The following is a 16,002-nucleotide window of genomic DNA, read 5'->3' as shown; positions in this document are numbered from 1 at the left end:
AGACACTGCATATTTTGCTTGTGACATACACATGATCTGAGTTTCATATATAAAATATTTAGTTGTATACAAAAATTCTTTTTTTTTTTTGTAAAGGTAAATCTCAATTTAACTGATACGAAATTCATTTCTCTATCTCATTTGTCTGTCTGTCTTAATTACATGAGAACTTTAATTCATTGTATACAAACATAAAAATTATGAGAGCCTGACTTGCCAAGATGAAAGTCATATGCTAAAAACCCATGCTGAATTTCCAAAGTAGAGGAAAAGTTGGAAATTAAGAAATTAACCTGTAGTTAGATTACACCAATCAATTTTATTTATTGATGTTGGCAAAACTCTTGTTTATCCTTTCATGTCAAAAGAGGAAATCATTTAATCACATTATGAAAAACAACAAGCAAGATAAGTATTTTTGCATACACTGAAATTGCTATTGAAAACTTACCTTGTTATATCATACACCAGTAAAGCACCTGCAGCTCCTCTGTAGTAACTTCTTGTAACAGACCTGAATTTTAATAAAATATAGATAATTTGACTTTAAATAGTATCAACTCTTTTCTCCAAAATATCTTATATTGTAATTGTAAAATCAAAAGAGAACTGCTTTATCCACTTGCTTATCCTTAGGTTTAGTCTATTTCTTGTCTGCAACTTTTTTTTTTTTTGCAGTATTTAGATTGAGTATTGCTGTTCATTTTATGATTTCTAAATTTAAATTTTGTATTATTTTTTTAAAGGAAAAGTTGATTTCGCCTTCAGTTTAGTTTAAAAACTATTATGATGTACTTCTGAAATGAATATACATTTTATTTATGTTCATTTCGGAAGACTTCAGAGTAGATGTGCTCCTGTATAGAGCTAGCTGTTCTACACAGCTACATGTGCATACTGAAGAGTGAACATCAAGTACAACTCTTTCCCTCCCACAATAAAATCATTTTATATTCATTTCAGAAATACACCAATAGCATTTTTATACTGGAAACAGCTTTCCAACTGAGAAAAAGCAGTTAATTAGAAAAATTTTATTTAATGTCTGGGGCAAAATTTTCAGTAGTCCAGACAACGAACAGTCTAAATCTAAAAATAAGTGAAAGAGTGAAAATAAATTATTAAACTTAGCAAGATAGACTGGTCCTGTTTAACTGAAACAAACCCTAAAAGATATATATTTTGCAAAAAAAAAAAAAAAAATAATAAAAATAAATAATAAAAACACATTTCTTTAGTCATTCTATCTTATTATGATAACATTAAAATTTCTGGATGGCAACTGAATCTGAGGGCAACAAAATGGATCACAATGATATCATATAGTTTATATGGCACTACAAATCACTGGAGGTAATGAAGTAGATATTTGTGAAAAATCTTTAGAATGGTACAACCACAGTGCAAAGCAGCCAGAAACTTGCTGTACAAGATAATTTACCAGACATAGCCAAGTGGTCACACAGGAGTGCTGACACATTTGGCTACAAGTATTTGAGCCCAAGTAATTGCTAAATACAGTTAAGATGTTTACTTTTGATAAAATGATTAAATACAGATGATTAATTTTAAACTCCCCTGACTTATATGATCATGCCAGAGAATAAACAACACTTCATGTCTTCAACTCAGGTTGAAGTGGAATATAAACCAGTTTTAGAATGCATGTGTATTTAAGAGGGCAAATTTCTTCTTGATAAATATTTTGTCTATATTTTAATTTGTATGAAATTTTATGTTATAAATTGTAGTTTAGGATATTTTAAAGCATATCACTATATTATAATAAGTACTATATTAAGTACAGAATAAATCTTTGTAATTTAAGTTTAATTTTTAAAAGCATTTTAAGGGAAATGACTATTGAACATAAAATTTCTACTTTCATAATAGTGAATATAAGACTGAGCTGGAATGCTACAACACAGAACTGTATGACTTAGCAGTTACTAATCAACTGAGTCAGTTGCCGTATAAATAGCCTTGGAAGGAAGATATTTAAATAAATGCTGTATAAGCTTGCTTTCTTGCATCATGTGCCTCTAATTTTTCACTGAAAACTTGCTCTACAAGATAACTTACCCAACCTAGCCAGCACGGGAGTGCTGACATATTTGCCTACAAGTATTTGAGTTACATGTTTCAAAGGAAGATATTTTTCATTGAAAAATCTTATATACACTAACCCACTGAGTATTCATTTACTGCAATGAAAACTCATAACTGTGCATCTCATTCCTATGTAAAATTACAGCTTGGCAATGAGATTTAGAGATAAAAAAAATAATAATAAAAAGAAAATTATTCTTCTAGAGCACAGAGAATATGAGTATTCTGGGAAATGAACAGACTGATCAAGTAGCAAAAACCCAACAAATTAAAATCTCATATCCTGTCAGATTTCATATATTGACTATAAGTTATTTCGTTAAAATAGGCATACCAAGCTAAATGGGCACAACTCTGGTAGAGCCAAACAAATAATAAATTACTGCAATAAAACAGGATCTCAGGGACATAAGTCAAGTTTTTCAAATAAATGGCACAAAGAAGCTAATCCACCAGAACATATATTGGAGATATTTGACACACACACATTTGTACCTACTACAATTTGGTTAACATAAGCACTGCAAAAGCAAATATGAGAGTAGGAGTGTGATGAGTATAATGATATATGATGAATATAATGAACAACAATACAGACAAACAGAGTGAGCCAATAAATCAGAATATCTTATAATGGAGGATTTTAGCTTTACAAATACTGGGACTTGTGGTTTTGTCACTCCTACAGCAACATGTTAGAGAAGCAGAAAGAGAAAGCATAATGTTAGATCTGATTGCAAGTGGTGACTCTTTGTGCATCCACAATCTGTAGATGCAGACACCAAGGGGTGGCAGTGATCATAATACATTGGTGTGGGACTTACTTATGGATATAACTACTGTCACTTATAAAGGAAATGGATTTTGCTTTCATACAAGGTATTAACAATGATCCTGAAGTTCCTAAATTCATTTCAGTGGGTCACCAACCTGATGATGTTCCCAACTGAAAATTCTAAATGAGAGGGGATTTACTGACGTAATAGTAGAATTACTACAATTATTACAACAACTAAGAGATGATGTTCAAAGACTAGACTTAATGGATGTCAGATGAGCTGATGAGATCAATGGCAGAGAATAAAAATACAATGGATGCATTAAAAATTATCAGGAGACACAGAAACCTGGAGTAAGTATAACCTAGGCTGCAATCAAATCACTAAGAGGGATTAGGCAAGCTAAGGCACATTGTGAAATGAATCTGGGAAACAATGCAAAGAAAAGGAGCAAAGACTTCTTTAGTTAATGTTAATTAGAAGGAAAGGATGAATCATACTGTTCGAACAGACTGTTGATGATAGTGTTCAGGTTGCTGACAAACAGGATATTTTGCCTCAACATTCACAGATGAGAAATTTTTTTAGGGGGTGAAGAAGTATATTAAATTCTAACAGGGAGCTACATAATTTTGTAATAATTGAGAAAGAAGCAGAAAAGAAACTGAAGCTAAAAGTAAATAGGTACCTAGAGTGGATGGAATCTATACTATTAGGAAAAACTGAAGAAGAAAAAAAAAACCCCACTAAAAACAAACTCTAAGGAAGGGGATGAATTATATTGGTCCACTTGATATCGATGGTTCAATGATGGTTCATGTTGATGATCCTGCTCAGATAGCTAACAAACTGAATGAGTATTTTGCATCTACATTCACACATGAGGAGTTATTAAGGGAGGAAAATACCAGAAATTCAAACTGTAACAAGGTGCTTAATGATTTTGTTGAGCGAAAAGTGGAGGAGAAATTGAAGTTAAACATAAGAAAGGCTCCTGGGGTGGATGGGATATATCCAGTTATAGTAAAGGAGGTGGCAAAGGAACTAAGCAAATCCTTAGATATAATTATGAGAGCATCCTTGGATTCAGGGGAAGTCCCCACAGGCTGGAGATGTGCAAATGTATCCCCAATTCACAAAGGAGGATTGAAGGGTGACACGAGTAATTACAGACCAGTAAGTTTAACTTCTGTTCCAGGTAAGATAAGGGAGTCATGAGTTAAAGATGCATTGCAGGATCATCTAGACAATACTGCAGCAATAATTCAGACACAGCATGGGTTTGTTAAAGGAAAGTCTTGTCTGACAAATTTGATTGGATACTATGATGTGGTTACAAAGGAACTGGATGCAAAAAATAATTTTGATATCATATACTTGGATTTCAGGAAAGTTTTTGTCGCTGTTGAACATGGAAGACTGCTGTACAAATTGGAGTGGTATGGCATCGAGGGCAAGTTACTGCAAATGATAAAGGGATGGTTGAGTGGGAGACTGAAGAGAGTGGTAAAAAATGGACACTGCTCTACGTGGACTAATGTTATTAGCAGAGTCCTCCAGGGTTCTGTGCTGGGCCCATTGTTGTTTTGTGTATTTATCAATGATATCGATGAAGGTATATCAGGCTTAATGTCCAAGTTTGAAGATGACACAAAGGTTGGCAGGGTTGCTAATGACAGTAAAGACAGTATGCTACTGCAACAGCATCTAGAAAAGTTAGGCAGATTGGTTGAGAAGTGGCAGCGGAAGTTTAACACTGACAAATGCAAAGTACTGCATATGGACAGAAGTAACCCCAGAAGAATGTACCAACTGTGTGTCTACACTTAGGGTGGTAGAAAATGAAAAAGACCTGGGAGTAATTGTGCAGTCAGATATGAAGTTTTCTGAGCAATGCAAACAGGCTGTCAGAGCAGGTCATGGGGTTTTGTCAATGATATACAGAAATTTTGATAGCAGGGAAGTGGAGGTCTCATTTTAGGAAGGATGTAGATTTTCTTGAGCATGTACAGAGAAGGGCAACAAGATTGGTGAGGGGAATGAAGGGATCCTCTTACCAAGAGAGGTTTAAGTTCTGCATATTGCAGTGGCTGGAGATTAGGCACCTGTGAGGTGATCTGATAGAGGTTTATAAGGCATTGAATGGTTGAGCATGCTTAATTCTGATGGGATTTTTCCGCTTGCTCAGATTATGAACCTAAGGGGGCATAAATTCAAACTGAGGAAAGACAGTTGTAGAATAGATGTGCAGAAATTTGCCTTTAGCCAGCGGATGGTTAATTGCTGGAACAAACTTCCATTTCTCGTTGTGGAAGTTGATAGCTTAAATAAATTGGAGGAACTGGAAAACTTTTAGAGGGAATGGTTGTGTGAATTTTTTTTTGGCTGATGCTACATAAGCTCATAACACTTGCTTCTTGCATCACATGCCTCTATTACTATTACTAAAAGCAGAAAAACAGAAGCAAACTGTTATTCATAATTATGAAAACATTAATGGGAGGTCTCCGTGGATTGTAGATGAGAACTTTTCCTATAACCAGTCACGGTACTATCAAAGTGAAAATGAAGCCAATGGAATAACAATGGATTTTGTTCCTATGCACAAGTCCATGACTAGTCATTCTCTTCTGGTACAGTTATTTTTTTTATAAGACCCTAGCAATACTTGCATGGTTTAACTTCTAGGCAATGCATTAGCAGTTTTTGAGTTAAAGTGTTATGTTACAATTTCAATACAGAAACTCCCCGACTTATGGAAATTCGACTTTACGTAAATTTTTGCTGGCCAGTGCAAACTTAAAAGTGAAAACTTATTTTGCAAAAATATCGCAATGTGAAACCAATAACACATTTTATTTTATTTTTTGTAATTCATTCCAAGTCCTTGGAAGTTGAAAATTTTGGTATATTACTAATAAGCTATTTATCCCTCTAAAAGGTCATATTTATAATGGAAATTGCACCACCCTTTCATCGTTATCATATGTTCCCGTTACAAGAATCAATTTTGAACACCTTTGTGATATTTTTCAAAAGCACTTTTCTGGAAGTCAGAACCATAAAACAATAAAAACAATTTGCACTTTCCGATTTATTGAGCTTTCCTTTTAGTGCATCTAATTATAAACGGGTAGTAAACTCCATCTTACTGTATTTGCAATAATTCTGATAACTGCAATTGTGTGGGTTTTTATGCTATTATGGTGAAACATGTTCCCCTTCTCTTCATTCCTATTTATGTATTACAATGATAAAGGGAAAGGACCCAATGGAAAGTGCAAGTGCTGGTAGTGCTAGGAAACGAAACAAAATTGATTTAGAAAAGAAGATAATTAAGAAGTACGAAGTAGGACAAAGTTTGTCATCTACTGCATGGGAATTAGGTCTTGCTGTTTTAATAGTGAATACTATTTTTAAGGGGCAGTGCAAGCATAAAAGAACATGGTAAAGGATCAATGCATTTAAGATCAACAGTGATCACAAAACAGCGTTCAGGTGCTATATTGAAGATGGAACAGCTGGAAATAATGTGGATGGAAAATCAGATTCAGAAGCGAGTGCCCCTGAGTTTTTTTTTCAAGTAAAAGCAACAAGTATTTATAAAGATATTAAGGATAAGTACGCCAAACCCTAACCCACCTTCGTGGCAAGCAACGGGTGGTTTAATAGGTTCAAGCATCGCGCTGGCTTCCACGTTAAAGTATGTGGTGAATTGCCAGTGCTGATTCTGCAGATGCGGAGAAATTGTGATGTGTTGGAAAAAAATTAGTGAAGGCGGCTATTCAACACAGCAAATTTTTAACGTCGATGAGACTGCTCTGTATTGGAAAAAAAAATGCCTTGGGGCTAATTCAGCGGGTTTGGTTTGGTTTTTTTTTTTTTAAGAGCATTAGCAACTAAGGCCATATTGCTCCGGGATATGCAGTTGTCATTCCCTGACCTTTCCGCATCCTCCGTATTTGGTAGTGAAGGGCTCGAACCCCAGTTTAATCAAGAAGCATATGCTACGCACTGCTGCTCCTTCCCACCTGGCTACGGAGGCGCCTTAATTCAGCGGGAGATTACAAATTAAAACCACTGCTTGTGTACTATTCTGGAAATCCTCGTGCATTTAAGGGTATCAATAAAGCCACCCTACCCGTGCATTTCTGATCGAACCAGAGAGCATGGATAACAGTATCTCTCTTTGAGGATGGGTTTAAATGCTGCTTCATTCCTGTGGTTGAAAAATATTGTAAAGACAACAACGTTCGTTTCAAGATTTTGATTCTATTAGATAATGCTCCTGGACATTCTATGCACCTAGACGATTTCAATTTGAACGTGAGAGTCATATTTCTACCACCAAACACAACTTCACTCATCCAACCTATGGATCGGGATGTTATTTTGAATTTAAAAGCATACTATTTATGCACAACATTTGCTCAGGCATTGTCTGCAGGAGATGATGAGAAAAATTTTATTAAGAGATTTTTGGAAATCTTACGATATTTACCACGCCATCTTAAACATTAATAAGGCATGGGCGGAAATTACTAAAAGTTGTTTAAATGGTGCACAGAAGAAAATATGCCCACGGCACATAAAAGGCTTTGAAGGATTTGAAAATTCAGAATCATATGAAGAGGTTGCAGAGCTACTTCAATTGGAGATTGTTGTCAAAGACGTGGATGAGTTAATAGAAGAAGAGAAGGAATTATCTAATGAAGAACTTATTGACTTGCAGGCAGTGATAGTGAAGAAGAAAATTCTGATGAAACTCAAGATGAACCAAATGAGGAGCCGAGATGCTTCATCACCAAAGAGATAGCAATGCCATTTCGTGAAATTGTATCGGCAATGACGAGCTTTGAGAAGATGGATACTGACAGTGAACGATTCTTAAAAGTTAAGAGGGATGAATGATATGCTTGCTTGCTACAAAGAAATGTACGATGAAAAGAAAAAAGCCACCAACAGTCATCCACATCCATTAATATGTTCTTTCGCAAGGTTGAGTGGCCGACCACTTCTAAATCTCCACAGCCCTCAACCTCCACAGCGCCGTACTTATCAGCTGAAGATGTCGATTCTGGCAACAGTGCTCGACGTAAAACTTACTGACATTATGCCTGTCTCCTTTCTTTTTTTGTAATTTTTCCTGTGCATGAAATAAAAAAATTGAATAAATACAATAAATAATTCTATTTACATGTTCGAACATTTCTTTTTTGAGTGCTGCACAAGCATGGGGGAAATTCCGGCTTATGTAGTGTTCCGCAGAATGCAACCCTTATGTAAGTCAGGAGTTCCTGTACTGCAATACACATTCAAATTGTGCCCTTGAATATCCTCCAGTCATGCTGAAGATGACAACAGATTATTGTATAACTAAAATGGTGCTGAAAACTGAAAAAAATATTTGCATCTATATTTACACCTTTCTAATAGAGAATTAAATGATTTTAACTTGCAATAACTTAAAGGAAGTGGGGAAAGAAATTGATGATAAAAGTAAGTAAGGCATCCGAGGGTGATGAAATTTATTGTTTTATTAAAAGCAGCAGCAAAGAAGCAAGCAAACCTTTTAACCATAATAATTATGAAGTGAGAACCGAAGGTTTCTGGACTGGAGGAATAAAATTAATTTAGATGTGCCCTTCAAAGAAGTCTCTTCCAAAGTTTCAACCGTTCGCAAGATAACTGGATGAGTTAGACAATCCATAGGAATATAATTAATATTAGAAGTCTAAGGGTGCCTCTGTAGCCAGGTGGGCAGGAGCAGCAGTGCAATGAAGTGCAGTGCTGCTGGAAGAAGCAGTACAGTTCACTGCTGCTTCTTCTAGGCTGAAAAAGTGCTGGTATTGATGTTTGCACTGTGCCCTTCAAAGAAGTACCGTCCAAGTTTCAACATCAATACCAGCACTTCTTCCCCTTTGCATCTTTGGAACTCTTGTTTCATGATGCTAACACTTTCTGACATTCCACTTGAATCTCTGTGATATCTTCAATTCAAATCTTCATCCTTTTAACTGCAATAGAGAAGTCAGAGGAAACCAGGTCAGGAAATAGTAGTAGTAGTAGTTGTGGTGGTGGTGGCATGTGATGCAAGAAAGCAAGTGTATGGGCTTATGCAGCATCAGCCAACAAAAAAGAAAAATTTACAAAACAATTCCTTCTAAATGTTTGTCCAGTTCCTCCTTAAATTTATTTAACCTATCAACTTCCACAACGACAGATGGAAGTTTAATCCAGCAATAAACCACCCGCTGGCTAAAGGCAAACTTTCGCACATCTATTCTACACCTGTCTTCCCTCAATTTCAATTTATGCCCCCTTAGGTTCGTAATCTGAACAAGTGGAAGAATCCCATCAGAATTCAGTGTGCTCAACCCATTCAAGGCCTTATACACCTCAATCAGATCACCTCACAGGTGCCTAGTTTCCAGCTGCTGCAATTTCCACAAATAAAGCCTCTCTTGGTAAGATGATCTCTTCATTCCCCTCACCAATCTTGTTGCCCTTCTCTGTACACGCTCAAGCAAATCTACATCCTTCCTAAAAATGAGGCCTCCAGACCTGTACGCAGTACTCAAGGTGTGGCCTGACCATTGCCTTATACAGAGGGATAATCACTTCCTTTTCCCTGTTAGCAAAATTCCTATATATCACTGACAAAAACCCATGACCTGCCCTGGCAGCCTGTCTGCATTTCTCAAAAAAAACTTCACTCTGACTTCACAATTACTCCCAGATCTTTTTCATTTTCAACCACATTAAGTGTAGTACCACACAGTTGGTACGTTTCTCTGGGGTTATTTCTACCCATATGCAATACTTTGCATTTGACAAGGTTAAACTTCAGTTGCCACTTCTCAGCACATCTACCCAAATTTTCTATAGCCTGTTGCAGTAGTATACTACCATTCCTGTCATTAACAACCCTGCCAACTTTTGTATCATCTGCAAACTATGACACTAAGCCTGATATACCATCATCAATATCATTGATAAATATACAAAACAACAGTGGACCCAACACCAAACCCTGTGGGACTTAACTAATAACATTAGTCCACGAAGAGCAGCACCCATTGATTACCACCCTCTGTCTTCTCCCACTCAACTATCCTTTTATCCATTGTAGCAACTTACCCTTAATATCATTCTACTCCAATTTGTACAGTAGTCTTCCATGCGCAACAGTGTCAAAAGCTTTCCTGAAATCCAAGTATATGCTATCAAAATTATTTTTTGCATCCAATTCCTTTGTAACCAACATCATAATAACCAATCAAATTTTTCAAACAAGACTTTCCCTTAACAAACCACATGCTGTGTCTGAATTATTGGTGCAGTCTTGTCTAGATGATCCTGAAATGCATCTTTAACTCATGACTCCATTATTTTACCCGTAACAGAGGTTAAACTAACTGGTCTGTAATTACTCGTGTCACCCTTCGATTCCCCCTTTGTGAATTGGGGATACAATTGCACATCTCCAGTCTGTGGGTACCTCCCCCAAGTCCAAGGATGCTCTCATAATTATGGCTAGGGGTTTGCTTACTTCCTTTGCTGCCACCTTTAATATAACTGGATAAATCCCATCCACCCCAGGTTCCTTTCTTATGTTTAACTTCAACAATTTCTTCTCCACTTTGCTCTCAGTTATTACAAAATCATTAAGCACCCTGCTACAATTTGATGACCTTCTGCCATTTTCAAATCTTAATAACTCCTCATGTGTGAATGTAGATGCAAAATACTCATTCAGTTTGTTATCTATCTGAGCAGGATCATCTACAGTCAAACCATCGATATCAAGTGGACCAATCAGATTCATCCCCTTCCTTTTAGAGTTTATATAAGTAAAGAAATCTTTGCTGTTTTTCTTAGCATCCTTTGCCAAAGATTTCTCGTAATCTGCCTTCACCTGCCTAATCTCCTTTGTGACTTGATTACAGACTATCTTATATTTGCCACAGGCGTCTTGTGTCGCCTGATAATTTATATCCATCCCATGCATTTTTATTTTCTGTCACGAGTCTCATTAGTTCATTTGATAACCATTTAGGCCTAAACCTTGAACAATATTTCTTAACAGGTATGAAACTTTTAGTAGCTTTCATGATTAATTCCTTGTATGCTTCGCACTTAGAATTTTTCGTTGGTAACATCATCAGTTGATCCCACTGTACTGAATTTAAAACTGTCTGAGATCACTGTACTCACCTTTACAGAAGCAAAAACCCTTTCCTTTACCCCTGATGGTAATTATATCTTTTAAGTAAATCCCACATCATTACACTGTGATCACTGCCACCTAGTGGTTCCGTTATCTGCAAATTCTTAATACATGAATGATCACTGCTAACAAGAGTATTACCCTCTCTGGTTGCCTCTCGAACATGCTGCTGCAGAAAACAATCATCCAATAAATCCACAAAAGTCTTACTAGTGTGCGAGTGACCAACGCTTCAGTTCCAGTCAATATCTGGGAAGTTAATCTCCCATTATAAGACATTCTGACTTACTAGCCCACTATTTCTCTGTACAATTGTTCTTTCCTTTCTGTACACATTGTACTCCCCAAATTCCAATTCTGCATACAGTCAGTCCTCGTATAATACGTGTTTACACTAGACAAATTCGATCATACACGATTTATAAATAGGGGAACGATATCTTATATAACACGAACCAAATTCGCTTATGCACGATTCGCCTTTGTGTTTACAAGAAATGGCAGTCGAACGCAGAATCACCCCAACCGAACGCAACACGATAGGAATGAAGAGGAGATTCTGAAAATGTATTTGTTTTTTATATCAGTGAAGGGGAAACACATTTCACCATAATAACGTAATAAGCAACACTTTTCAGCTATCGGTATAATTGCAAATACAATTAGATTGAGTTTACTACTAGTTTATGACAGATTCCATTAGCAGAAAGGCAACCGGAAATTATTTTTATTGTTTTATGGTAGTAACCCCTAGAAATGTGCTTTCGTAAAATGTGAGGTGTTAATAGTGTATCTCTGCGTTTACGGTGTTGTTTATTCAGTTGCTACACGCGCGCAGCTTTGTTTATGTGTATCAAGCGTGCCTCCTCGTTTTGTAATTGTGCTTTATTCCCTAAAAATGAGTAAAATACTTAAAAGGTGTGAAAAGGAAGCGTCCTGGTGAAGACACTACAGATTCAGAGCGAAAAAGAAAAGCAAAATCGATAAACAGAGGTGGACTAGATCAAAAATTCTTACCCAGGAAAATTTATAGTGGTCTCATACTATGGTTTATGGCCAAAATCACATCGGCCTCTGGCCCACCGGGGTTTCCCCGGTAAGGCTAATGGCTAGTCCACCTCTGTCGATAGAGAAAAAATATGAAATTGTGAAACGCTTTGAGCGAAATGAAAGACCATGTGATATTGCACCTGCTACAGACCTAAATGAGGCAATGCCGAGAATTACAAAGAATGCAGAGAAAATAAAAACAACTTTGATAGCAGGAACAAATCAAAGTGTAATTAAAATCCATTAGCTAAGACACAAAGAATTGGAAGAGATGGAACAGCTGTCATCTGTTTGGATAGAAAATCAAACAAAAAACAAGTTTGCTTACGATAGAAGCAAAAGCATTAGCAATATTTTATTACGTAATAGTTGTAATAAAATACACAAGTATTTTATTACGATTATTTATTGTGTTTGGTAATGTTTTGGTTACAAATGTGTGTTCAATCTTGGGTGGTCGGCACCTAACCCTATTTTCCCCCATAGGGCCTGTTGTTTATATTGCACGATTTTGCATTGCACGAAGGTTTCTAGGAACACAACTATCATGCTATACGAGGACTGACTGTACTCATTCGAGTCATTAGGCCTATACCACACTCCTACTCTTATTTTTGCTTTCGCAGTGCTTATGTCACACCAAACTGACTCAACAGTGCACTGTTCCTCTATATCAACTTGATGCACTTCTTTTGATTTTATGTTTATCTTAATTAACAGCATAACACCTCCTCCCTTCCTATCCTTTCTGTACACATTGTACTCCACAAATTCCAATTCTGCATTCCTAATATCAGTGTGACACCATGTCTCTGATATCCCAACCATATCAGTCTTTGATGTCTTGACCAACACATCAAATTCATCAAATTTATTTTCTATACTTCTAGCATTGGTATACATTCAAGTATACATGCACCTATTCTTATTCTTAGTTACCCTAACATATCCCATATACCTGTTTCACGATGACTGCCATCAGTCCCTGAAACCTCCAGCACCCCTCGCTCCAGGCTGCTGCTTATTCTAATAGAAGTAGTGCTAGTATCACCTTCACCGCTTTCTGCAGCAACTTTTAACCTTTTAGTCTGTGAATCCCCCATAGCAGTTTTCTGACCCACCTAACACTGCCTCGATAGCATCAGCAAATATTCTTGCACCCTTTCTATTTAAGTGTATCCCCTCCCTGTAGAAGCAATCTCTCCTGTTAACATGCACAGACCACACTGAAAAAAAATACTACCCCTTGGGCCTTGCACATTCCCTCCAGGGTCGAACTGATTGACAAGGCTCTCATCGTGTACGCCCTCCTATCGTGTCTAGGCAGAACTGTAGATACTTTCAAATTTAACCCTACCTCAACTTTTTTGCAACATTGACCTGTACTTAAGTAAATCTGCAAATCTCCTACTCATAATGTCACTGGAGCCAACGTGTACAACAATATCACCTTTTGTGCCCTTAAAAGATGATATATGCTTTACAACGTCATCAACTTTTGCCCCTGGCAGACATACCCCGGTCCTATTCCATCTATCCTTTTTACACAATATATTCCCCGTCTCCCTGACAATAGAGTCACCAACAATAACTAACTCCTGTAGGCCCAACACATTCTGCCTTGGAGATTGCCGCTGTGTTGAATGATGCCCAGGAGTGAGCTCGGTCGTTGATTTGGGCATCTGAGAGCTTGACAGGCCCTTCATATTAATTTCTTCAAGGGCACCTACCCTACACCTCAAGCTCTCATAGATGCCCATTAGAATGCAAGTTGATGCCTAATTTCTAGACACTCTCTGCACCTGGCACACACAAAGATATCCTCCTTGGCTAGATCATGTTCTGTTCCAGAGAGTTCGGCAAACATTTTACAAGTTGCACATTTTTTTTAGGCTGTGATGCCTTGGAGAAGTGCTCCCCCTGAGTTCTCCCCCGAGTCACAGCACTCCTGCCACTTTGTGCCCATTGCTTTGCTGCTCTAGTCGAGGCATGATATTTTAAATTAATAAGATCAAAAAATTTAATTAATTAATTGTCAGTACTACACTATCTAATAGAATCCTAAATGCAGTGATGCATATTACACTATATATTTTTACGTTAGAGCTGCCTGGTTACCACAATTAAAAATTTGAATTCCCTACCACTCTATACAAAAACAATGGCTGCAAGATTCGAGTGAAACAACCGTTTTAGCATTAGCATTAGTAGAGGCATATGATGCAAGAAAGCAAGCTTATTCAGCATCAGCCAAAAAAAAAAAAAAAAAACACACCACTCCCACTCCCATTTCACCCCTCCGTTCGCTCGAAATACCTGTCCAGTTGAGCCTTAAATTTGTTTAGGCTATCAACTTCAACAACAAGTGATGGAAGTCGGTTCGACCAACCAACCACCCGCTGGCCAAAGGCAAATTTCTGCACATCTATCCGACATCCGTCCTTCCTCAATTTGAATTTATGCCCTCTGAGCTGATTATTCTGAGCAAGATGAAGAATCCCATTGGCATTGAGCATGCTCAAACCATTCAAAACCTTATACACCTCTATCAGATCACCTCGCCGGTGCCTAGTCTCCAGACTCTGTAATTTGCAAAACTTAAGCCTTTCTTCGTAAGAGCAACCCTTTGTTCCATTCACTAATCTTGTTGCCCTTCTCTGTACCCGTTCCAGCAGCTCTACATCCTTCTTGAAATGAGGCCTCCAGACCTGTATACAGTACTCCAGATGTGGCCTAACCATCGCCTTATACAAGGGAATAATCACCTCCTTATCCCTGCTAGAAAAATTCCTGTATATCATTAACAAGACACCATGAGCTACTCATGCAGCTCGTCTGCACTGCTCAGAGAACTTCATATCTGCCTGCACAATTACCCCCAGGTCCTTTTCATTCTCCACCACTGTCAGTGTAGTACCGCAGAGTTGATACGTTGCTCTGGGGTTACTGTTTCCCATATGTAGTACTTTACATTTGTCAATGTTAAACTTCATTTGCCACCTCTCAGCCCATCTGTTCAACCTTTCCAGATCCTGTTGCAGAAGTATAGCGTCAGTGGTGTCCTTAACAATCCTGCCAACCTTTGTATCATCTGCAAACTTGGACATTAACGTATATTAAGTAGTAATCTATAAAAACTCTTATCTAAATTAAAAATAAAAATTACCAGCATATCTAGAACTATATGGCTACTTATAAAGTTCAATATAAAATAACAATTAGGTAAATAAAATGGCAAACACATTGCTTTTTCGGAGCCTGTAATTCACAGCTGTAATTTTTCAAAAGAGTCAGTGCCCTCTTTAGGAGGATGTGGGACCACTGCTATTTTGTTCTGGTTAAAAATTGACAAAGTCTCTTGGAATGACGCATTGTTGTGATGTAGAAGCCAATTCAGGGTGCACTATTTGACAGCATTTTCTCCTGACATCCTCCCTGAAATGCTTTAGGACTGCAATGTAGAACTGGTGAGTTATATCTTGGCTTGGTGGAAGGAACTCCTGATGAATAATTCCCTCGTTGTCAAAGAAAGTGAGGAGCATGCTCTTGACATTTGATCTGACCTGCTTTGTTTCTGGATCATAACCATAAACCCAACTTTCATCACTTGCTTCTGTCCTGCAGGTCCCTGGATGCAGAAAGCAGTTAATCATATGGCATCTGTCCTCACGAATGGCCTGACACCTTTTCAACATTTTCATCTGACTTTATAATGGACAACCTGCACACTCAACATCCTAAACAAAAGTTTAGGCATCTTGGAAATGTAAATACTATTAAAAAGTTTCTGTTGTACCTATGTTTCTTTACGAGACTTAGGAAATGCTTGTTTAA

The 16,002-nt window shown here is 37.2% G+C and overlaps 1 protein-coding gene across 3 annotated transcripts in view; it reads right to left on the bottom strand.

The window, feature by feature from the left end:
• Rab4 (RAS oncogene family member Rab4) overlaps nucleotides 1-16,002 on the bottom strand; it is a 212,200-nt gene that overhangs the window by 33,498 nt on the left and 162,700 nt on the right. For all 3 annotated transcript variants that reach the window (XM_090370777.1, XM_090370778.1, XM_090370779.1), the window contains one exon: nucleotides 452-514. In XM_090370777.1, coding sequence (XP_090226903.1) covers nucleotides 452-514 — 63 coding nt within the window. The remainder of the gene's footprint in view (nucleotides 1-451; nucleotides 515-16,002) is intronic.

The sequence above is a fragment of the Mastigoproctus giganteus genome, chromosome 3 (assembly GCF_048544385.1).
Source record: "Mastigoproctus giganteus isolate SK-2022 chromosome 3, ASM4854438v1, whole genome shotgun sequence".
NCBI classification, from domain to species: domain Eukaryota; kingdom Metazoa; phylum Arthropoda; class Arachnida; order Uropygi; family Thelyphonidae; genus Mastigoproctus; species Mastigoproctus giganteus.
This window is presented reverse-complemented; position numbering and strand designations above follow the sequence as displayed.